The following is a 25087-nucleotide window of genomic DNA, read 5'->3' as shown; positions in this document are numbered from 1 at the left end:
TTCAGACTGGTAAGACAGAAAATATGATCAACATTTTGTTTTGACTGAGTAGAAAAACAGGCACTGTGAAGAACTTGCTAATTTTGTAAAATTGAATTGCCAAGATCACCACAGAACTTCAGGTATCTGGTAAGGATAGGAAGCATTCAGGAAAGTTTGAAGTGAGGCCCATGGTATCTCATTGCTTAGTTTTGGGTGGGAGATACAGATCACCTTTCCAGAAATAAAAAGAATATAAATAAATATCCAATTAAGGTTCCAGCAGAAGTTCTTCCCATGTCAGTTAATACAGAATAACAGTCCATAATATAGTACTTTCCAAACCTAGGTAAATTACCCAAATGTAGGTAAAAGTAGTTTTTGTTTAGGTAGCAATACATGAACCCACAGCAGGAACATTTAAATTTGATTTAAAAGTGTTTTTACCTACACTTGGTAAAAACGATTTTCTGTTAAACAATTTTAAGTAATGAAGTAAAAAGTTTGAGAAGCACTGCCATAACATCTGAATTTCAGGAACAAGAAATTGTGAGATACAACTGGCAAAATAAGTCATAGAAGATATGAAGCCTTCCTTGCCAATGTAAGACATGGGGTTTCAAATGTGCATTACTATTACTATCAAGAGCAACATGTATTTATTATAACAGCAGCTGGGACCAATTAATTTTTTTGAAAAGCTCACAAATGTCAGTCTTTTTAATGTCTACTAATCCAAAAAAAAGAGGTTCTCAATGAAGCATTTAATAGTTGTTTTCCACTTAAATTCTTTTAGCCGCTTCAAAAGGGTTGGCAGATATTCTCCCCTATATATAATAGTAATTAAATAAAGCTAAATAGAGAGTTACATATTATGTAAATGCAAGGGACCAGATAGAAATCAGGTTAACTTCTCACATAAACTATAACTAATTTTGCCTTATAATCAACTACCCCTTCAAGAATCTTCAAGAAAATTTCATTTTATGGTGGCCAATGTTTCACGTTTCTTCTCCATTTTGGATGGAGAAGAAACACTTTTGAGGTGCAAATCTATGGAGATTCTCATTCACCCAGAACTGAAGAAACTTTTTAGATGAGAAGCAAAATGTTTTGAAGGGAAAAAAACCTCAAGAAAGTCAATTGCCTTTTGGAAAAGCACTTTTGGGATTTTGAGGTACAGTTCATCTTTAGAGATCAGATTTTTAGAAGATAATGAAATCCCAACTATGGAAAATACAAAAAGGAGTGTGGCAGAGACAGGCTACATTAGATTCAGGATCCTAGATGTAGTCATATCAATCCAGAATAGATTAGATCAGAAATTGGTCTAAAATTACTCCCATTAAGTGCAATGGAGAGACAGTTTAAATGAAAAATACAGGAAGAGCACCCTTATATGTACTCTTCCTGTTCTCCTGAGCCACTGCTAGTCAGGCTTTAGGATTTATTGGCATGCTGACTTTAAAACATCTTAATTTGAATTGCTCAGTTTAGATGCTTCCAGATAAACACTTCTATATAATACCAATCCTATGCTGGTAGAAAAAAAAAGATAGAAAAATGGCAGAGAACTGTATGATGATTACAAATGTAAGGCAATGTTTGGAAATATACTCTCTAAAATTCTGTGAAGGAGCAGAGGTTTTGTATATTAAAAGTCTAATCTTTAAATAGGGTCAAATTCAGTTAAAATTAAAAAAACATTTAAATCAGATTAATCTCAGTGGGATGTTATGCATGCATAGAAGTGCATCAGGTTCATATTTGGATTTAAGCATCTTTCTAGGAAATATGAACACTCTATGAGGCACAATGATGTCACTGGCGCACAAGTACAAGATGGAAATGATTTAATTTTCTACCAAAAAAAGAAGTTAGTATTGTGTAATCCCTAATATTCTTTTGAGGTACCACTTTTTTGAACAATGAAGATTAAGTCTAAAATAAAAGACTAAAAAATACCTCACGGAACTATATTACAATACTTGCACTTCATCTGAAATGTCTGTAGTTTATTTAACTAGCAATATGCAACACTCAATGAAATACAAAGAGCACAAATACTCTAAGAGTGACACAAATGTTCTTTGTATGATTTAGAAATGAATTTAGAAATGAATTCCATTTTTGATCTATGTTTCCTTAATATGCTTACTTGTTCTATCATGCTTCCTCTTTTGTTTACTTTTTGTAAGCCTTCTCCACCCACAAATATGTAATCTTTCTAATGAAGTCAGACTGCCTTAAAAATATACTCCACTTGTGAATCTGAGGGATAGCTAACTTAAGTTGAACTCCTCTCTGGCAAATATGTTTTCAGTTCTTACTAGGAATTGTGAACACTGAATTATTCAAGCATCTTTAACTGCAGCCTAATTTAACCCTTGTGATTAAATACATTAGTATCCCCACGCTTCCTATAAGCATAGATAGAAATAATTGTGTATGTTTTGCAGCTTAATCAAGAAGCTTTGATTAGACAAGTCAGACAGAAAAGTGCCTGGAATCTGTCTCAATACTTAGACGGTCTGAAACTGAACAACCTGAGCATGCAAAATCTTTAATTGGCATTTTACAATAGAAATGAGCAGCACAGTCACTGGAGAAGAAGCAGGGCCTGAATGTTTTGACATGTTCAAACTCTCTAAGGTTTCCTGCTCTTGGTGATCTTGAGGTTCAGCCAAGATAGTGTCTCTGTTCAAGCCTCTTGTTTGCCATTAAGGGCTGAGGAAACCTCTTAACTTCCTCTCCTCAGGAAGGAAGTAGAAGGAAGCAAGGGAATGATTTTGGTTTGGGCTTTTTTTTTCCTCCCTCTTTTCCTACAAATGCCTGGCCTCACCTCACAAACAAAACTACAAAAGGTGGGCGGGAAGGAGGAAGAGAAAGAGGGAGAGACAAAGCCAACAGGTTGATCTGGATTACATCAACAGTCACACCCTCCTGACTTTATGAACATGGGAGAACAGGTGTTTGTAATTCATTAGCTAAACCGAGCTCAGCAGAAACAGGAATTAATCTAAGCTGCTGTTCCCCAACCTGCTACTTCTTCTTTCTCTCGGTAGCTGACCTAGTGCTTCTTTGCTTTCCCTCATCGTAAGGATGACAAGTCATTCCGGGAACTTCAGTACCAGCTCCCTTACTTCTCCCAAAGCCTCTTATAGGAGAAGAGAGTGTTCTCCTTCACATTCTCCTCATTCTTCAAGGGATGGGGCCTGCAGCAGTCTTACCATGGGAGAAGCCAGCAAAAAAAGCTTCAGTTCTTCCAGCCTCACGGGACATGGCTACTATTATACATACCCAAGAGTGTCTTTCAACGAAGATCTCTTGGAACCACTCCACTTGGATGTTGACCCAACTCTCCAGGAGATAAGGAACAAGGAGAAAGACGATATCAAGATTCTCAATAACCAATTTGCTGCCTTAATTGGGAAGGTAAGATGAAGTTGCTCCTTATGCTGAGCAGAGGATAACCTTGAAATGATGTGCCATGAAGAAATGGGAGGGCTAACTCAACTGACAGATTTAGAGCATCATAAGATGATGGTAGGGATGAGGCTGAGAATGATGGTGATGTTCAGAGTTGCATTTCAATAAATATATTTAATTTCCTACTTGAAGAGCCAAATTGTCAGTGGCCAGATTTAATTAAGGTCAAAAAGTATCAACATTGTTTTTCAGATAATAGAAGAACATGGGCTGCTTTTAGCAACTGAGTCATATTTCTTCAGATACACCATCCTTGGATAATTGGGTTTTGATGAGGCATGTGGATGAAGGGAAGGGGAGATTAGCCTTTCGTTCATTGAAATTTTGAAAAAAAAATGTGGTTGCCAGCTCAGAGAAATGAAAGCATTCACAGTATTCTGAAAATATTAAATGATGTTTGTGCAAATAAGCGTAATCTTGTATGTAATTTTTAAATATTATACACATGTTTCTTTATCTGAACAGTGTAGAAGTATAGAAGTACAATGAAATTACCACTACATGCTTACAATCAAATTTGAACTGATACATTCAAAATGCAGACAAGAAGAAAAAATATTTTCATTGGCTTTGATTTTCACTACTGACACTTTTATATCATTAACACTATTATGTTTTACACAGCTCTCCTGTAGCAATGGTGGGCTCATTTTCTCAAACATCCTTCTGGGTTGTAATATCATTGAGGCTATCCAATTACTCATTGTAATAACAATGAGTAGCTACTGTTTGAGCACAATATCAATTTAAGATGTTTTATTTTACCAACCAGCTGTCATCACTTCAATGAATTCTGGGAAATGTAGTTTGTTGAAAATGTTAATACAGTACTAGAGCATCACAGTTCTAATACTAGCCCATAAGGATGCAGCTTTTATGCATTTAGCTAAACACTACTTTGGAAGTTGTCATGTTACTGGGAATGAACTGGTTTCCTTTCATATTTCTAATTATTTGTACCAACAGCTGGCCTTGTTTTGGCCAAGGGCTTATGAAAACATTGCTGGATCTAACTTTATACTATTTGAAAATAGCAGGAGTGCAAGTTATATTTAAATCCTAGTGTAGCATCATTCCATTGAACATCACTGTATGAAAGTTAAATGTATTTCCTTATTATAAATGCTGATGAAGAAGATGCAGAACACACAGAATGATATAGCTGATTGTGAAAAGACTCCAAATAAATAAGGTGATTTACAGTAATAATAGCATTCTAGAATATGCCACACCAAAATGGGGTGAGCTGTCATGTTCCCAAACCCATCCCTAATTGAAAAGTTCTCCTATCTAATATATCACATAGTTTTTAAGAAAGTTCATTCCTAGATGCTCTAGTTTCCTACAAGGACGGAATTATTTTTGAGGCAGAAGTTGGGGAGACCACTAAAAAAAATAAACCTACCTGCCCACTGATGCCTACAGACCAAAATTCTCTATTGTTATTTTTCTGAAATGTATATTCTGCAATTTTGCAAAATCAACAAAAATGAAAATTACAATCATAAAAATAAACAATGGATAGCAGATTAAATAAAGGCAATAGCAAAATCATTCTGTTAAAAAGAGGATCCCTACTCATAAAAGCAACACGATGGTATTTAACCCAAGAAGAACAGAATGTTTTTAATGTGGTAAAAAAGAAAAGGAAGTAGCAGAAGCCTCTACAAACAGTTCCACAATGTAACAGCCACCTCTGGAAAAGCCCTATTGTCCATGTCAAAAGGTGGCAAGAACTGGAGAAGTCTCTCTTAATCATTCTTAATGGGCAAATTTAAATAGGGAGAAAGAAGCCTTTCAAATATCAAAAATGTGGGCTGAGTAGGGCTTTAGAGGCCTTTAAACAAAAAATTGGCAGGACTTGAGCTTTTCAAAATACTATTGCTTTAGTCTTTAATATAATTTTCTATGGTACTGGCATACAAAATGTAGTTTGCCAACATCTTTTCCAATACCCTCTAAAATAGGCAAGGCTAAGATTTTCAACTTTTCAAATGGTCATGTGTGCATGTTTTTATTTTTTGGTATTGGGATGTTAAGAGTCAAAATATTTGCCTTTTGTCTTGTGCAAGCTTAAGGATCTATTTTTAAAATCTCCAAAAATGCCTACCCCGTCCCAGGCCTTGGCTCCACCCACTGTACAAATCTTAGGGTAGCTCTTGTGATGTAATAAGTGCAATGGCTATAAAGCTTGGTCATTGGTGGGAATGATGTTACTTCTCAGGAAGCAACCATGTCTTCATTAAGCAGCAAGGTTATACCTCTGCTATATTTAAAAAGAAAAAAAAAATGACTTATTGGTAACATTTGAGGGCAGAGATGTAATGTTATGAGCTCAGAGGATTCATGCCAGGTTTTATCTTGTTCTTTACACATTCTATTGTCTAAAATAAAACTGATGAAACAGAAGTATATCAGTAAGAATATAACAGGGCCTTTGGCTTGCAAAGACTTATTTGAAAAATACCTATTTTGTTCATTAGATAAGTGAGCCTATCATCCAAAACTCCATTAAAGTTTTACGGAATTATGAACCTTTCAAAATTGAAAAAAAGGAAGCTGCAATGAGTTTAGGGTCTCTCTCTCTCTCTCTCTCTCTCTTTCTCTCTCTCTCTCTTACTGGAAAGTTGTTTATATACTGAACAACTTAGTGAACGTAGATTGTTTTCAAAGAAAAATAGTTTTGGCTCTTCAAGGCAGGTTACTGCAAAGCCCTCATGCTCTACAAACAGATGTTAATCTAAAGTATTGCTTCACTAACATAGGCTGGGAATGCCAGTCTTCAAAACTCACACATACAATATGTACACTCACACACATAACTCAGAATGGTATCTCTGTAGTTTAATGTTAAGAAGCTCCATTTATTTCTCAGTTACATGAATGATATTCTTGTGTTTAAAACATACACATAGATAAATAAGCAGGCACAATCTCCAGTGCCTTAAAATGAGGTCTGATGTTGAGCTTTGGAGCTTTGGAAATGCTAAAACACATTTAAGAAACCAACCTGACCTGTACATACATATTTTAAGTACATTCTTTGCCTGAATGAAAAACACATTAGGAACCAACGTTGTTATCGCAAAACAATGTGGAATTCTTTTAATACTTTCTGTGGAAAATTAATGTTTTCCCAGTGGTGACACATATTGATGAATGATTTCCTTTTTTAAAAAAAACATTTAACCATTATTACAAATATTGCCATTTATGAAGGACAGAAGGGACAGCAGGCCTGACCATCAGTCTCTGCAACTTTCCTCCAAATCCTCTGAAACATATGTCTTTGTTTAAGAGATATCCAGTATTTCTCAATAGAAATATCTGTATAGAAAGTAGTCACTATGAGTAGCAAAAACGTTCTTTAAAATAATTGGTCTAATAGTTAATAGGGGACTGGGCTTAACCTAGAAGTCAGATGATGTACTGTGAAGCCAAGGACTGGGATGGTGGCAAATTTAAATCCTGTATCTTTCCAGCAGCCATAAGAATGGGTGATGTGATGTGATGTAATTGTACTTATCATTTCTCTAGTCATTCTAGCTTTCTCTCCAGAGGTCAATTCATATAATTTCTTGGGTAATACCGGTATGTATTGAATGAAAATTAAACAAAAATCCAACAGGACCCTGATGGAGTAGATAGCCATTTCTATCATAGCAGAAGGATTTTTATTTTACTTGTAATCAGATATGCCAGTGATCATACCTGTGATCAATCCATCTTTGCTATGGCTTCTACATGTAGTAAATGAATGTCTGAACCAGGTACCAAAGAGTGAGGTTAGAAATGGCAATGATTGGATGGCAGCAATGGGGTAATCAATCAGTTCTCTATGTTAAAGTCACTTATCACAATCAACCTTTAATATGGTTGTAATAATCATAAATCATTCTGCAAATTAAAAATGCCATAGAACCGATCCACAACCTTTCCAGAGAATGCCACAATGCTATGGATTGCTTTGGGTTTTGAGCACTGTTTGCTATCAAAATGTGTCTCTGCTATAGTCAATGTCATTCTGGGCTTCGTACTTCAACCAACTCTACATATATTAAAAAGCTTTCCTCTTCTCTGATTGGATACCAGTAGGCAATTTTAAAATCCCATTAATTGTTTTAAGGAGTTTTCCTGCTTTATATGTGGAATCCTGGATGCAATCCTATTTTTCTCAAGTCACAGAATAAAGTCAGATGTTATGCTCAATCTTGATTTGTCAACAGTAATTGGAATCCAAGTGGAAGTTTTAGAAAAGATTATTCTCCAAAACACTGGAATATATGGATAATAGCATATGGCTTAGTGATCTATTGTTGGCCAGAAAATACCAGAATGTTGTCTTTGTTGATCAGTGGCTTCTTTATAATCTAACTTCAACCTTTTAAATAAACACCGGTAATGTTTTCATGGCTGGGTATGGACTATTATGCCCAAGCCATAAGGCTAAAAATTATCTGTACTGCAAGTTTGGGCAAGAATTATTTTAACAATGCTTTCAGATAAGGTTCTTGATTTGCCACCAAACCACCTCACTGCATGGAATTTTATAGACTACAATTTGTAACTGTCCTTGTTTTCTTGGTACTACTTCTTTTTTTTCCATTAAAAAAAAGAGAAAACCTCGCATCCTTTGAGGAGAGGAGAGTTACACATAACCTTCTAACTAGAAGGATAAGTCGATACCTGCTGCATTCTGCTCAGACATTAAATTCAGTTGGAGCTATAGGCTTTTAAGATGTCTGCTTCTCTTTTTCTCTACCCATACACATGTAGCTCTTGGAGGTATCTCAAGTTCTTCCAAATTATGCTCCTTCAAGTGCATGGCATTGCCATTCAAAATGCAGTGCATCAGCATACATTTTTTGCCTTTTGAGATTTTATTCCAAAGAGAAAATGATGGTCTCTTAAGCATCTATAAATTTTGCCAGTGCAGTTTTACAATAGATGCCTCATCTGGAAACCTCTTGTTTGGGAAATGAGAGCAGTGCTCTTTCCTATGGTTCTGCAAAGGGTAATTACCCAGCAGAATAATGTTCTTGTTCAAAGTCTCCAGATTGTACATAATAAAAGGATACAGGAAGGAATTTTATCAAAAATATCTCCATAGGTCCAAACAAACATGGTGAACTAATAGTGGTAATTATGCTTAGGAAGAGGAGACCAAAGGAGGGGGTTGAATCCTTTGCCACAGATAAAGGGAAGCAGATGCTCTTTAAAGAGATAATACCCTAAACAAGGGTTAGCAAGCTCATTGTCATGGCAGTTTGAACTAAGGCTACTAATCTAAGTGGATAAGCTATATCTGAGGAATATGAAGTATAATGGGTTTGCACTAAAATTTACAGAAGACACCATACAATATTATTTCCAAATTCCCAATTTCATAAAGATCAACTAAATCAAAAACTTCCACCAGAAAAATATAGAAAAAGTAGTATTAGACTCTTTCTGTTTTTTGCCACCATATAATAACATGGATCTCTTACAAATATCAGTGTAAGAGAGGCTTAGGAAAGGACTGAATCTCATAAAGATGGGAATAAATGTGCTTAAAGAATGGAGTGATAGTGGGAGATATCAATTACCCAAATATCTGCTGAAAAATAACCAAGAATGGGGTCCCTCGATCTTCTAATTTCTGTCTGACAATTGTAATTCTCAGATGATGAAACAAAGAGATCAGTTATTTTGGATCTGATCTTAATCCACAGACAGGAACTGGCTAATGAAAGAAAATGTCAGGCACCTTCAGGAAAAGTGACCGCGTCATGTTGAAGATAACTAGACAAGGGAAAGTTGAAAGATGTATTGTTTGGATTACAAATTATGAGGATTATACCATTATTTGAAATCCTAAAGAGCAGAGAAGATGGAAGGAAGACTTTGAAAAATGAAATATTGAATGTATTGTCACAAATCATCTCTGTAAGAGAGAAAAAATGGGGGAAAGGGTTTAAGAGCTTTTAAAACAGCTTTTTAAAAGCTTTAAAAGGATTATAGAGATGAATACCAGTAATGCTGACCCACTGGGAAGAAAAAAGGAAATATTTAGGAAATGGAAGCATACTTAGGAAATGGAAGCATACTGATAATTAAATAGGAATATAAACTGATAGCTCAACACTGTAAAGATGGAGTTGTAATGGTAATAGTTCCATTGTATCTGACTTTGTCTGAGCTGCATCTGGAATATCTTGCCCAGCCCAAGACATCTCTTTTATAAAGGAACAAAACCAATAGAAATTAGAACAGATTCAAAGAAAAGTTACATACATGATAACAGGTCTGGTAATGAAGCCCTATGAAGTATAGTTAAAAAGAGCTGGCTATGTTTAGTCTGGAAAGAGCAGACACTATAGGCATCTACAAATAACAGCTGTTAAAGGAGCAGATCTGTCCTCTGTTGAAAGTAAGATAGGGCAAAGACCAGTTGAAATGAACAAACAAAAGGAGATTTATGCTAGAGATTAAGAGGCATTTCTTATCGGTCAGTGCAATTAATAGAGGAACAGTAGTATATTCTCCTTTCTGGGGAGTTTCAGACAAGTCCTTGATGGCCACCAATCAGGGATGGTAGACTTCTGCACTGATCAGAGAAGTGGAGTAGAGAGTTATTTTAGCCTTCCAACTCATACTTTCCCTACTTCTATGATTGTTCTTTACTCAAAGATTCTACTTAATCTGAATTTACAGTCATGCATGCTTCTGAAGTTTTGACAAAAACAGGCTATAACGTGATAGTGGCAGAAGATCTCTTCAAAAGAAGTCTACAAAGATAACTGTGACTTTCTATATTCTATATTTCTGTTTGCTCTGGTTATCAGTTCTCAGTCTGCACTAGCCCCTCATTGTCATATACATGCAAGTGACTTTTGTGAGAGCTAGGGTTTCTTTCATTTGCACAGAGGTTAGAAATCACACACACACACACACACACACACACACACACAAAACCCCCAACTGGTCTCTCTAGCTGTTTCTTCATTTTATCAAACAAGTGTGAGTCAGAAAAAATTCTACCTCTCCCAAACCCTCCAGCAGTTGTGAAAAGCTTGGAAGGAGACAAGTCTTTCTGCCTTTTCATGAAATCTTTGACAACATAATCGACTGTGAGAGTAATTCTTGTTATTTTTTATTTGGGGCATGTGACTACAATCTTCATATCTCTATTGTGACATTTGTAGAAGAGAGTCTCTTTTTTAAAAAACCAAACACAAAAAGCTAATCCAAGCTTTGGCACAAAACCTAAGTAAGTAAGGTGTAGGATGGTTTAAATGGAAAACCCGAAAGATGCTGGGCAGCTATTTTAGCTTTTCTTCCTTACTAGATTATCTGTGACAAGGTGAAAGAATAACAGCAAGAATCCATGGGTAACAAAATATAATGTCATCTGTGAGCAAAGAATATCTGTGAGAATCAGTTGGGGTGTGTGTTCATTATAGATGCTTGTCCTTTATTTTATGATGTGAAGAAATTTATACCTTTTTCCTTTGTTCAATAATTATACAGTATATCTTTTGAAGTCTGTTAGCTATAATCCTGTAGCTCATTAGTAAGAAATGTTTATTTACAATTCATTCTCTTTTCTAAAAAGTTGAGCTTCATGGAATGAACGGTTTTTTTCCCTTTTACCTACACTTTGAACTGAAAAGCAGTTTGACCCTTGATATCATGTGGATCAAAGCAGCAGCTTGTGGTATATTAGCTACTTATAGATTCAGTACGGATAGTTCTCATTTAGCAACTATTCACAAGTATGACTATTATCAAACACTAACTTAATGACCAAATCTCACATTTTTTCACAACTCTGTAAAACAAGTAAGATCATAAGTACAGTTGTGGTTTAACCTAGTGATCACTTCACTTAATGACTGGGTTGCTAGTCCCAATTGTGGTAGCTAAACAAGGATTGCATTTTACATTTTAACCTTATTCAGCTATAACATACAGCTGCACTGGGATGTGAGGCATAGTTTACGTATGACCACAATTATCAGACATCATATTTCTGATAAAAGGATACAATAATGCTCATGTCACTGTACAACTGGTAGCCACAAATGACAGGCTTTTACTAGAAAATATTTTCACCTTTAGTGCTATTTTTGTTTTTCTGTGTGTTTTCTAGTCTATGATTCTCTAAGTAGGAATAGTTAAGAAAAGCAAAAAAAAATTAAAGTGATAAGAGATTGATTCTTTATCATATTTCTGATACCTCCCACCTTCCTACTGCATGATATTTCCACATGTATATTTCAAGTCTGAAAGCTGTCAAAAACTTCCGACAGAGTTGTCTATGGAGATACTCAATCATCCAGGTCATGGTTGTCCCAAAGGTGCTTTTTCAAGAGGCAACTGAACTTTCTGGTTTTTCTTGGAAGATGTTTCAGGTGGCCTTAATAACTCATTAAAACAATGCAAATGACCAGCTGCCTGCAAGAAGTATAAATCCTTCCATTCCCCACCATCCACTCAGAGCTGAAGAAGCTTCTTGGATGAGAAGTGAAACATCTTCAAAGAAAAACCAGAAAGTCCAATAGTCTCTTGAAAAAGCACCTTTGGGATTCCAGCAGAGATGTTTCAAGGGGTATGGTGAAGCTCCTTACCAAGAGAATGATACTTGAGATTTTTATGTAGGCTTTTGAGCCAATGTCTCCCACAAAGATGGAAATCATTCTATCAGCTGTGCCAAAGAATCAATCCCCTCCCACGGTTAGAAAAATATTCCCTCATTCACTGAGATCATTAGCTCAAAAATCAATTTTCAGTATTACTCTCTTGACTGAGGTGCTCCTCGCATCTATTGAAACCATTGCATTTGGAGAGTTGGCACAGCTTCCCATCATGGGATTTTCATGGAGAAGTGTTTGTTTGCAGTTATTAAAGAAAGGTGCTCAGATCAATCATTGGTAGATAAATGGAAGAAAATATTAACAAATATATATTACCTTAACTTAGTACCCTCCGGATAGTTCATGTCTTGTAACCACCCCCAGTTAATGTGGTTGGAATCTCAACTACCAGGGCTGTGTCTTAGTCAAAGGATCATGAAAACTGAAATATAATAAATATAAATGACATTTTGGTTAGGAAAGGCTTTGTGAAAGGATCTGTTCTTCGCTTTTAGAATTTACAGTTTCAATCTAGCTTCAGGAAAACCAGGAAGAAAAGTGATGGATCAGGTCTTTATGATCCTGAGACTGAAAATGATGGAGAACTCATAGTTGTCCCGGAGTTGATTTTTTCAAGAGGCAATAGGACTTTCTGTTTTTTCTTTGAAGAAGTTTTGCTTCTCATCCAAGAAGCTTTTTCAGCCCATGTCTATTAATCCAATCTTGACTGTATTCATCCCAACAAAATACCATAGTAACAAATCAGAAAGCTACTTATTTATTGAGTTATATATTTCAAACAGCTAATGCCAGTATAAAGACACCATTTTCTGCAAGTAAGATGTGTTTCAGAGTAACTTTTTTGAGGGTTGTGAAAAATTTCCATTTATATTTATCTTCAAGAGGAATTATTCTGGCAATACCTGTCTATTTGGATACCTCCGCAATTATCACTGTTTTAAAAGTTTGGAACTGTTGCTTTTTTAATTTAAAGCTTTAATGAAATTACAAAACACCTAATTAGAATCAGAAAGTTATCTCTTTTTTACCTCTCCCATTGTTACCTGTCTTAATTTCAACAATGAATCCTTCTTGAGGAGTAGGGATGATAGCATATGATTTATTTTCTTAGCACAGCTGGAGTTGATTTGCTTCAGTTTATTTATCTACTTTCTCTCTTAGCTCCTTTTCAAGTATATCAGATCTGTCATCTGATCTCTAGATTATTACAATGATCATCAGTTGAGGAATGCATTATCTCTGTGGGACTTCTGTGAAAATAAGATCACATCTTTCCTTTTTTATAAAGCTGTGTTTTACCCTGCTGCAGATAGTAATTTATAATAACAGATACCACAATATGACATATTTTCACTTATTTAAATGGCAGTATCAGAACAAGAGGCATAATCTTAGAACATCACTGCCAAGATAAGTTTCTTCCTCATGGAATTTACCATTGACCAGCAGAAGCGATATGGATGCAGAATGATAAAACAATACAGACTGGGGAGCAAAGGCATTCTGAACAACTAATAGATATTAAACTTTTAAAAAAAAAAAAAGGTAGTGAAAGAGCAAATTTAAGTATAAACTAATTTTATCCACATACTAATTATTGAATCAACATCTTCTTAATGATCGCCTGATTTTTACACTTTTTTTTAGTTCTCCCACTATGTTTCAGATTACCAAACCTTCAATTTCTTAAATTTCTACAGCATGTTTCTATATGAAGCAGGACATTTTCAAGCTGTATTTCATGTTTTCTGAACTATGCTGTTAATCAGAGTGCTATACTTAAGAGCAAATATGATGCTAGCATTTGCAGAGAATGGGGATGCATCAAAGGGTTCTTCATGATAGCCAGTAGGATTTAACAAATATAATGTGATCTTCCTCCACAAAAGTAACATGTAATAATGGGCTACACAGCTTTTCATCTGTACTCTGTTAAAGAGAGAAAGAGAGAGAGAGAGAGGTGGGTAAGACGATGTGTTGAGAGGCAGCTATATGGAGAGGTCGGGTTAAGCTGGGGAAATCAAGGGTGTAGATATAAATTAATGCTCTTGAGATGGAAACAGCACATCTGCATAATTGTGATACAGGAGTAGCCTACAAGCAGGAACTCTTCAGGGGAATGTAATCGTGGTGTTATGATAAATCAATATTCAGGGCTCCCTCATAAAATCTTTATGTGGTGACATAGTATTTACTCTGCAAACAAGTGAGAAGACTAAAAAAGATTACACACACACACACACACACACCAAAACAAAAAAAGATGATGGATGTTTCATGAAGAATACATTAAACCTCTAGGGAAGGGTGGAGAGAGAAAGATGCTTGATTACACCAATTGTATCAGTTCTGATCTACAGTACAAGTAAGTGTGGATTGACCTGCCCTGTAAACCTGCAACCTGGATAGACCTTTTTTGTGCATATGTTTTCTCTTTCCCTGTCTTTTTCCGATTCTCTTCTTAAAAGTATGCGGAGCAAGTAGGATGTATTAAGGAAATATGTCATGTTGATGGTGACGCCATCATAGGAGACAATTCTGTGGACTACTAAAGCGATGTTGTTCTGCAGTTTCACAATTGCTTGCAAGTGTAAACTGATGTACTAGTAAAGGGAAAGATGCTCGTGAATCAAGCTCATTGTCTTGGGAGAACAAGGGTACAGTGTCACTTGGGAACAAGTGTGCAGGTTTTTTTATCCACAGTACATAAATGATGAGCCCTGGCCTTCTTTTCAGATACTTCTAAAGCTCTTGTCTACGGCCCTGTTATTTCTTTGACTGTACAGGTAGTCCTCAACTTATGGCCACAATTGAGTCCGAAAATTATGTTGCTAAGCGAGACATTTGTTAAATAAGTTGTGCCCCCCAATTTCATGGCCTTTCGTGCCACAGTTGTTGAATGAGTCATTGCAGTTGTTAAGTTAGTAACACAATTGTTAAGTGAATCTGGCCTCCCCGTGGACTTTGTTTGCCAGAAGTTCTCAAAAGATGTTCTCACAACACTGCAACCGTCATAAATGTGAGTCAGTTGCCAAGCACCTGAATTTTGATCACATAACCATGGGGATGATTCAATGGTTGTGTGAAAAGAAGTTATAACTCGTCACTTTTTTCAGCATCATTCGAACTTCAAATGGTCACTAAATAAACTACCGTAAATCAAGGGCTACTTGTACTAATTAAAATCTGAAGTTGCTTGGCCTCCTGAGCCAAATAAAATTGGGCAGGTGCTGCTCCTTGTTGAGATTGACACATAAAGTAGCCTAAAAATGACCCACCAGACAACCAAGGCGTAAAACCTTAGATTCATACTATCTACCTTATAAGATTCAGGCTAAGGATGCTTCTTGAAGTCAGTCAGAAGCACATTATCTTCTCTATCTATCAAACTGGTCATTGGCCTTTTAAAGTTTGGGGTTTGTTTGTTTTTTTTAAATGGTTGCTAGCACATTGTTATGTGAACTGAAGTAATGTGTGACTGAAATAAAATAATTATGTACAAAAAGGGACTATTCAGTTTATAGAGAAACCCATCTATCAAAGAATGGGTGATTTTAGAATGTTGGTAATGAAATAAATTGTGGGAATTTACTTATGTTATGTCATAATAACTACGTTCGATTAGAAGCTGCTACCCAGAGTTGCCTGGAAAATGGGCAGTTATTTAAATGTTTTAAATTAATTAATTTACATAAACAAATAACATTTGGATAAAATGCTATGGGGAAGGCAGTGGCTGCTTTTTCCATAGGCTCGATTAACAATTTAACGTGCATATTTGAGATACTACTCTACTTATCCAAAAGGAAGGTAATCTTGAATATAAGATGGTCCCCAAGGAAGAATAAACAGAAAACAGCTATTATCACAGCCCCCCAAAATCCTGTGTAACTCCCTTCTTTTTCACATCAACAAATGATGGTTGCCAAAAGCTGAAACTAGAAGGATCTGCAAAGGGATTGGTACAGTGATGGGATTCAAAAATTTTCACTACTGGTTCTGTGGGCATGGCTTGGTGGGCATGGCAGGGAAAGGATACTGTAAAATCTCGATTCCCTCCCCACTCCTGGGGGAGCGTTACTACAAAATCCCCATTCCCTCCCCACCCCACTAACCTGCTTTCCAGCTCCCTTCTCCTGTGCAGGGCAACAGAAGAAGACCCAGCCAATCAGCTGGGACTCGGGAAGCAGAGAATAGAAGGGGGCAGGGCGAGTCAGAGGTGGTATTCCAAACTACTCAAAATTTCCGCTACCGGTTCTCCAGAACTGGTCAGAACCTGCTGAATACCACCTCTGGATTGGTAGTGGGAAGATGATGAAACGAATGTCTTGTTGTGGTACATAGCTCTGCCCTTTTTGTACGTACACACCTCTGAAAGGAGCAGAGACTTTATCACCTAATGCTGCTGCTTTTCATTTTGATTAAATGCATCTGATACTGCAGATGCCTCTGGCCGAAACTAATCCTGAAGATTTCCCACCCACCCACGCCCACCCACATCTTGTCTAATATATGTGTACATGTGACTCACAACATGTTTGTGTGGGTGAGTGAATAAATGGATATACAGACCTAGCAGAAGCCACGCACACCAGAAAGGGCTGGGCCAGATCAGAAATATAAATGCATATTAATTTAATTAATAACTGTCAATTAAAAATATTTGGTTGTAAAGTGAAGTACCCGGTTTTCCAAATTAATTGATACTCATCTGCACATACCAATCACTCTCTTTCATATACTAAAAAAAACGTTCCTTCCTTCTAGCAGGAATAACAAAAAAGGGAAAAGAATTGTCTAGACATTGTGCAAAGGGTTAAATTCTAGACAAACAACCCCTCCCAAGCAGTAGCCACATTCAAAGGCATGTGGGCTTTTTAGCTGATTGTAGTCAGGCTGCACCCCATGTCCCTTTTTCCTTGATCCCAGAGTAAGGCAAAAATATCCTTTTATTTATCCCTTCCATATGGCAATGTTTAAGTTGCGGCAGCAGCTGAATGAAAAAGATCTTTATAGTCTTCTCCACCTGTCAATAATCCACAGGTCCAAAATCTGGAACAGCACAACCATGTTCTGGCCACAAGATGGAACTTTTTGAAAGAACAAGACAATTCCCTTTCTGATTTGGACATCAAACTCCTCTATGACCGGTACATGAACAAACTGAATCTCGAAATGCGATCTATTGATGCGGAAAAAGAACAGCTGGACTCAGAACTTGATGAAGTACTAGTTTGTATGGATTCCTTCCGAAAAAAGTGAGTCTCTTCTCTTTCTCTCTCTCTCTCTCTTTTTGTCCTTTACAGGTTTGCTGAACATACCTGTACAACTTTTCTATTTTTATGCACTTTAATAATTGCATTCCTATGTACTTCATAAATGAAATTATGCCAAAAGGCCTCCATGGTGAAGATTTTGTCACCATGTAATGCAAAGTTCCTAGTGATCTTGAAATAGGAAAGAAAATCATTATCTTTTTTCTATACACTTTAATAATTGCATTCCTACATACTTCATAAATGAAATTATGCCAAAAGGCCTCTGTGGTGAAGATTTTGTCATCATGTAATGCAAAGTTCCTAGTGATCTTGAAATAGGAAAGGCAATCATTATCTTCAGTGGTGCAGAGTATTCTTTTTCCTAATGGACTTTCTGTGGCCATACCCACCATATATTCTCTCCAATTTTGTCTTATTCTTCACTCTGGGAAACACTGTTCAGGGGTGTCAAACTCGATTTCATTGAGGGCCACATCAGGGTTGTGCTTGACCCCGGGAGGGGGGGCGGAGTGGGTGCAGCCAAGTTGTGTGTGGCCAGCTTGACATCACTTGTGTTGGGGCTGCCTATGGTGCCCTGAGTGCTCTGCCAGAGAAAACAGGCTCCCAAACTCTGTTTTTGGCTATGACGGCTTCCTGCAACCCTTTGCCAGTGAAAACAGTGCTTGGAGAGCCACTCCTGTGCTCCTTTTTCAGCTGTGACAGCCTCCTGCAACCCTCTGGCACCAAAAATGGGTTCTATGGGCCAGTCCTTCGCTGTTTCCAGGTGGCACCACGGGCCAGATCTAAGCACCCTGCAGGCCAGATTGGGCTCCCGGGCCTTGAGTTTGACACCCCTGCTGTAGTTGGCTGTTCAGCCAAAGGGGTTAGAAGAAGCCCTGCTTCTAAGTCAGCACTGTGAATGCTATGAATGTCAGAGTGAGCTTTCCCCTAATTCCAAAATGAACTTTCTTGATTCCTCATACCTGCGAATAGATTCTAAGGAAAGATTAGGTTACACATAGCCACATTCTTGACATCATGGGGCTTGTATGAAAGGTTATTCCTCTTTGAGGCAAAGACCAACCCCATAATTGTAGAGTTTAGTTGATGAATAATTTTTTTAACCTCAAAGTGGTTTGATGGATAAGTGGATATTGTGTACTGATTGAAAAGCCGGTGCATGAAGTTCAATCAAAGAGAAAAGAAATGTGAGAAGCAAGGAGATAAACGTGTAATTATGTATAAATATAATATGCCCTTCTCCAGTGTCTCAATTCTCAACCTTTCTTTTCTTTCTGTGTCCTAAATTCTTCTCCTACTTGAGTTCAGGATCAAAACATGGTTATTCCTCCCCGCCATCCTTCTTTTCTTCCTCTCTACCCGAGATCATGTTTTACTTTTTCTATTACCAAATCCACATCTAAAAATGTTTTAAGAAGTACTACCTTACTGAATGAGCTCCCTATTTTTTTCTTTTGTGCCCCTATATATGCAAGCAATTCCTCTCTTCAACTTTCTATGCTTAATGTTTTTATTACACATGGCATTTGTGGCTGTTTTATAAATAAATAATTATGTGCATTGCCATAAATAGCCTCTTTAAAAAGATACATGAATGCAGTTAGCAGCCATCTGAATTATAAGCCTAATTCACCAAGAAGTATTCTCAAGGTGAACCTGGATGAGTGGATTGCCAGAAAGATTAGTGGATAAAATTGATGATAGAAAGTAGAAGGGTATATTTTGTGTTTAAAAAAACCCCAAAATAAAGCTACATTTAATGAGCAAGTTCATTTAGTCACTTGTAATTTAACAAATGCTGCATGCAATTTTATTATAAAGCTGAAACTAGAATAGGTTAATTCTTAGTACAACATTTTACGTTTAGATTTATTTTCTTTTTTAAGCAGTAGAAATATATCCCATTTACCATGAACCATATTCTTCACATAAACTGTTCCCCTGGATTAAAAATTAAAATAGGTACCTTGTACAGACACAGCTATGATGTCTAGACTGATATCTACAGGTTTTAGGGGAGAATTAACATCATTTACATTCCAGAATGTACATTTCTTTTTTTCTTTTTTCTTTGGCTTGGCTAGATTTGACTTGAGTTACATGAAGCTACTTAAGAATAGTGCATTTTTTCTAGCATTTATTTAGATCTGATTCCCATCTTATTTTGTTTGATAAAATAAATGTTTCTAAAAGTTAGCCTTTAAGCAGTTCTTCAGATGGATTTCTAGCTATTCTACCCTTCACACAGTCATTTTTATCAAAAGAAACTGTGGGAAAAATATGGGAAGCTTACCAGTGGAAGCATCTGAAGATTAAGCAAGAGATGAAAACCTTGAAAAGGAACACGCAATTGTTTAGCAATATGACAGCTCAGCCCCCACCTTTTTCCTAACAATTTTTTGTGGCTGATTTGGCCAAGGAATGGATGGTGCCACTGTTTTTCTTGCCCCAAGTCTCAGAAGCAACTTGAAAGCAGTCTGGCATTGGAGACATCAAAAGGTTCGTTTGTCCAGTTCCTCCACTTCTTCCCTTTTATGTTTCTTCAAGTCTTACCCCGTGGTCACATAAAATGGCATTGCACGCTTTAATATCGGATGCAACTAGTTGGCCATACTAAAGGGCTGTTCTCCAGTGTGTCAACCAGTGGAAAAATACGATGGTATAAATTGCATCGCCCTTACTGATGGTCTCTATGCAGCCTTGGTCATGAGGCTGGGGAGTGGGGTTGTCCTTCCTGTTTAACGTGGGACGAGTAAAGGAAAGTGATAGTTATCCACCTATATTTCCCCTCCTGCAGAGTGTCCCATCAGTGGGAGAAACAATCACCAATTCTTTTATATGTCAGATGAGATGGGCAAAAGTAGGTAGCTATTTATAGTGGTTGGTTTTAGCAATCTGTCAAGTTGGCATGAAGTCCCAGGCTCATAATATGAACTACCGCATAATATGGAAAATGCTCATAATACTAATATGAACTAGCGCTTTTCCATGTCCAAAAGTAGTCATTGCTGGGGAGGAAGGGTGAAAGGCTGGGAAGGAGGTTGCTACTACAAGGGAGGAAGCGAATTCTGCAAGGGAAAGGAAATGGGGCAGGGACTGGCGCTGTCAGGCAACATTGGAAAGGAGGCCGGGGGAATAGGCAAAATGACAGAGCAAGCCAAATTGCTTCCTTCCCGATTATAAAAATGGTACAAAATATAGGCCATGCACAATCCTTTGCCAGCAGAAGCCATGGAAAAGCTGTAGCTACAGCCAGTGTTGGCAGTTTCCTTCCCTCTTTCCCTATTTAAATCAGCCTTCTGAGCAAAAAAAGTGCTAAAGCTGCACATACAAAAAGCCTGGGCAAAACCTGACAAGCACATCATCAAGCACCTTCTTCATGTAATCTTATATGTTTCTGCTTGTAAACCTTTTGTTTTCTAGTTCCCATTTTTAAGGAAAGGAGGGGGTAGGGGAGGACAGGGGAGGAGATTTTACAATGTTTTGTGCATCTGATTTCTCTGTAAAGAAAAATACTTAAAACCTACCCGTATCTTTACTTTCTAACAAACATGCCATCCAGGGATGGGATTCAAATTTTTAAGCAACCGGTTCTGTGGGCGTGGCTTAATTGGTGGGCATGGTTTGGTGGTCATGTGACTGGGTGGATGTGGCCTGGTGGTCATGTTATTGGCTGGGCGTGGCCAACTCAATATCACTCACATCAAGGCACACGTCTCTTCGTCTGGCCTCTCGTGACTGTGGGGATGCTGCAACAGTCGTGTGAAAAATGGTCATAAGTCACTTTTTTCAGTGCCATTGTAACTTTGAATGGTCACTCCACACAAGCAAAGTACCAGCACAAAAGGGAAAGAAAACTCCAGAGAGGTTCCTGAGACAGGAAGTCTAGTCCTGCCAAGAATGTAATAAGGATTAACGGTGAGGCAGTTTCTGTAAGCAACACCAGAATGTTTCCTTCCTGCCTTCCTTACAGGATTAGATCACTAATTTCTTCTAACAACCGATTCTCCGAACTGCTTAGAATGTTAACAACCAGTTCTAGCAAATAGGTGCGAACTGGTAGAATCCCACCCCTGATGCTATCTGGAAAATCCCCATCATTTTGGCACAGTATTCCTTTATTGCGAGCAACCTGCCTAAGAGCAATGTGCCAAGTTACACTTGGAGATCTCTGGAAAGATACCTTCTAATGTTTTTAGCCACCAGACAAGTTATAGGCTTTCATATTACACACTCTGTTGACTTTTTCCAAAGCGGGTGGGGACCAACTGCAGGCAAAAAGCAAGCAGGGACACCACATTTATTTGTGAAACTTCTTTGTTTCATGATGTCACTGCGGTTGTTGTTGTTGTTGTTGTTGTTGTTTTTAAACAATTCAGTAAGATACTTAAATGTTTCCTTGCTCATGCTAGACAATTTGCAACTGGTTCTTGGGCTTGCTTTGGTTTGATTTGAGAAACAGAATTTTCCAATAGGATAAGAAGTACTAAGTTAGGGGGACTAACCATTCTTCAATCTGTAAGGAGTTTTTAAATCTTTTCTTTCTTCACTCCCTGTGTTAGGGTTACCTATTAATGATTACAGCTCAATTATCCTGAATAATTTTGCTTTTGCGTTTATCATATCCACTAGGTTTGTTTAGTTTGAAGCCCGTTAAAGATTGCTCTTTCTTTTTTATAAAAGACACAGAGCCAGCCTTGGAAAAAAATCAGTGTACATGACGTGCAAGTCTGTGCATCTCACGTTGTCATCTAGCACAGTGCCATACTCCCATCCCTAATTGTCTATCCTTCTGCTACAGACATTGGGAGTTGGAAAGGAACCTTCTACTTCCATTCTGTCTTTGATACCAACCTCCTCTGCAACCAGTTCTGGTCAGAAACCTGTGTCAGGTTGGCACGCTTTGTTTGGAGAGCTCAGGTATCTTGAAAGTTTTCTCTCTGGGTGGGCTGGGTCCAGTACTGGTATCTGTTCATTTGCAAAGAAGAGGGAAAGAGGAATCTGGCGGTCTATATTGATGAGGCAGGCTGTAATTAAGCCTAACACAGCCTGGCTACAAATCAAACATTCCAGCCAAAGGGCAGAAAAACCAGAAGAACCAACCTTTCTGCCATTATCCTTCTAATGGGGCTTATGAAATAGGTAGCTCCCAGGGTGGGGAGAAGGTTCTGTCACCACCTGTTTTGTCTTTGGAAGAGCGGCCTGTTCCTGAAGCCTCCGGGCGTTTCTGTTGCTGATTCCTTTTTGTTTATAGCTGCTGCAAACATGTCATCTTTGCTGCTGGCTCAGGGTCTTCAAGGTTTGGCTTGGGAATCGAACTTCTGAGGCTGGGACTTGGCACACTGAGCACCTGCCTTTCTGCACATTCAGGCCTCAAGAGTCCTTCCCCAGCTTAGAAGGACCAAGAGTGTTGTTTGCAATAATTGACAGCTTGAAGTTTCTGAATGGGCTACACCAGGTACAAATTAACTGCTACAATGTCCTACCAGTCAATGACTACTTCAGCTTCAACTGCAACAATACAAGAGCACATAACATACAAACTCAATGTAAACCGCACCAAACCTGATTGCAGAAAGTACGACTTCAGCAACAGAGTGGTCAATGCCTGGAATGCACTACCTGTCTCTGTTGTTACATCATCAAACCCCCACTCCTTTAACCTTAAACTATCCACTATTGACCTTACCCCATTCCTAAGAGGTCTGTAAGAAGCATGCATAAGTGCACCATCGTGCCTACTGTCCCTGTCCTATTGTAGCCATTTATTCGTACCTATTTCCCGTATTCTTACTGATGTTTATACTTATTCCTATTATCTTGTAAGTGATTGACAAATCAAATGAATGAATGAATGAATGAATGAATGAATGAATGAATGAATGAATGAATGAATGAATGAATGAATGAATAATGGGACCCTCATTTTGACTAAACAATTAGCTAGTATTTTGTGGTTTTTATGCACGTACCTAGGAGTCCTGGTAACAAAGTGGTTAGAAGAAGAAGTGGTATTCAGCAGGTTCTGACCAGATCTGGAGAACCAGTAGTGGAAATTTTGAGTAGTTCGGAGAATCGGCAAATACCCCTTCTGACTAGCCTCTCCCCCATCTATTCTCCGCCTCCCAAGGGCCAGCTGATTGGCTAGGTCTTCTTTGGTTGCCCTGCACAGGAGAACAGAGCTGGAAAGCAGATTAGTGGGGTGGGGAGGGAATGGATATTTTGCAGTATCCTTCCCCTGCCACGCCCACCAAGCCACGCCCACAGAACTGGTAGTAAGAAAAATTGAATCCCACCACTGGTAAGAATGCAGTATTGCAGGTAAAAACCTCTGCCCACAGTCTGGAATTCAATCCTGATGGGGCTCAAGTTTGACTCAGCCTCCCATCCTTCCGAGGTTGGTAAAATGAGGTCTCAGATTGTTGGGGGTGTGCAATAGGCTGACTCTGTGAACTGCTGAGAGAGGGCTGTAAAGCACTGTGAAGCAGTATATAAGTGTAAATGCACTTGCTCTTGCTAGTATTTTACACTCGTTGCATTTCTAGATCTGTCCATCCCTAGTTCAATTTCTTATTCCAGAGCTGAAACCTGGTAAGGCTGTTTGTGGCTCCAGCCTTATTCAGACATCACCCTTCATTGTGAATAAGTAATAGTGCAGAAATGTGTAGATATAGATGCTTGTTAGCACAGCTGTCCACTCTGTAAATCAATGCACACATTTTTAAAAATGTCACTTTTTAAAAGATCATAATGTTACAAAAATAATCTGTCTCATATAGTCAAGCTAGGTTTCCCAACTAATAAGGAATGGAAGAAAAATAGTCTTAAGTATCCATAAAAAGTGAATGACAACAACAATTAAATGTATATTCTACCCAATTTCTAGTAACTCTATGTGGTTGTGGATTATTTTTTTAAAAAAAAAATTATTCAGTTTTTCACATAAAAACAGAAAGCTCTTTTTAGTGGACAACATATTTCCGGGTCATCACTTTTACACACAAATATGACAATAGTTATACATTCATATATGCATACTTAATTCTATTATTACCTTTTCCATTCCAAACTTTCAGAAAGGAGAGAAACAAGCAAATTAATCCTAGTATCTTACATTAATCTCAATCCGAATATCCTTTCGTTTCATTTCAATTATTTCAAATATAATCCTTTGATATTTATTTTAAAAACAAAAAATAACAATATAATATAAAAAAGGTTACCAATGTCTCTCCTTCCTTTTAATAGTCTATATTAGCTTATTAATTTAAATAGTTCTTTAATCTGTCATATTTTCTTTCCATCACACATTCTTTCTATAAATTCTAGATTAATACAAGTTTTAACACAAAAGGAAAAAAACAAGCATAGGTTTCCCCCCTTTTACTGCTTTGAGTGTGACACCTCAGTGGTTAAAATATACCTTTATTCCCTCATCTTAATTCCCAATAAACCTTATTTTTTAAGTAATTACAATAATAATCATTACATTTTTTCATTTGGATTCCGCAATATATTTCCCCCCTTAATTTTATTTCTAATATTAAAAAGATAAAAGGGAAATATTGACTATTTAATTCCTGGTCACTGAATATTGACCTCATTTTTAAACATCTTCACATTCATTTCAATTATTACAATTTCTTCAATAAACCTCAACTTTTCTTTTAAAGATAAAAATAAAAATGTATATTCATCTTA

At 37.3% G+C, this 25087-nt stretch overlaps 1 protein-coding gene across 1 annotated transcript in view; it reads left to right on the top strand.

Moving 5' to 3' along the window:
* Positions 1–2897: 2897 nt before the first annotated feature.
* The window catches only part of LOC113447306 (uncharacterized), a 43427-nt gene continuing 21237 nt past the window's right edge, over positions 2898–25087 (top strand). Inside the window, exons 1-2 of the mRNA XM_026717407.2 lie at positions 2898–3414; positions 17151–17365. Coding sequence (XP_026573192.2) covers positions 3082–3414; positions 17151–17365 — 548 coding nt within the window. The 5' untranslated portion in view covers positions 2898–3081. The remainder of the gene's footprint in view (positions 3415–17150; positions 17366–25087) is intronic.

The sequence above is a fragment of the Pseudonaja textilis genome, chromosome 2, assembly GCF_049901715.1.
Source record: "Pseudonaja textilis isolate UNSWEBS1 chromosome 2, rPseTex1.2, whole genome shotgun sequence".
NCBI classification, from domain to species: Eukaryota; Metazoa; Chordata; class Lepidosauria; order Squamata; family Elapidae; genus Pseudonaja; species Pseudonaja textilis.
This window is presented reverse-complemented; position numbering and strand designations above follow the sequence as displayed.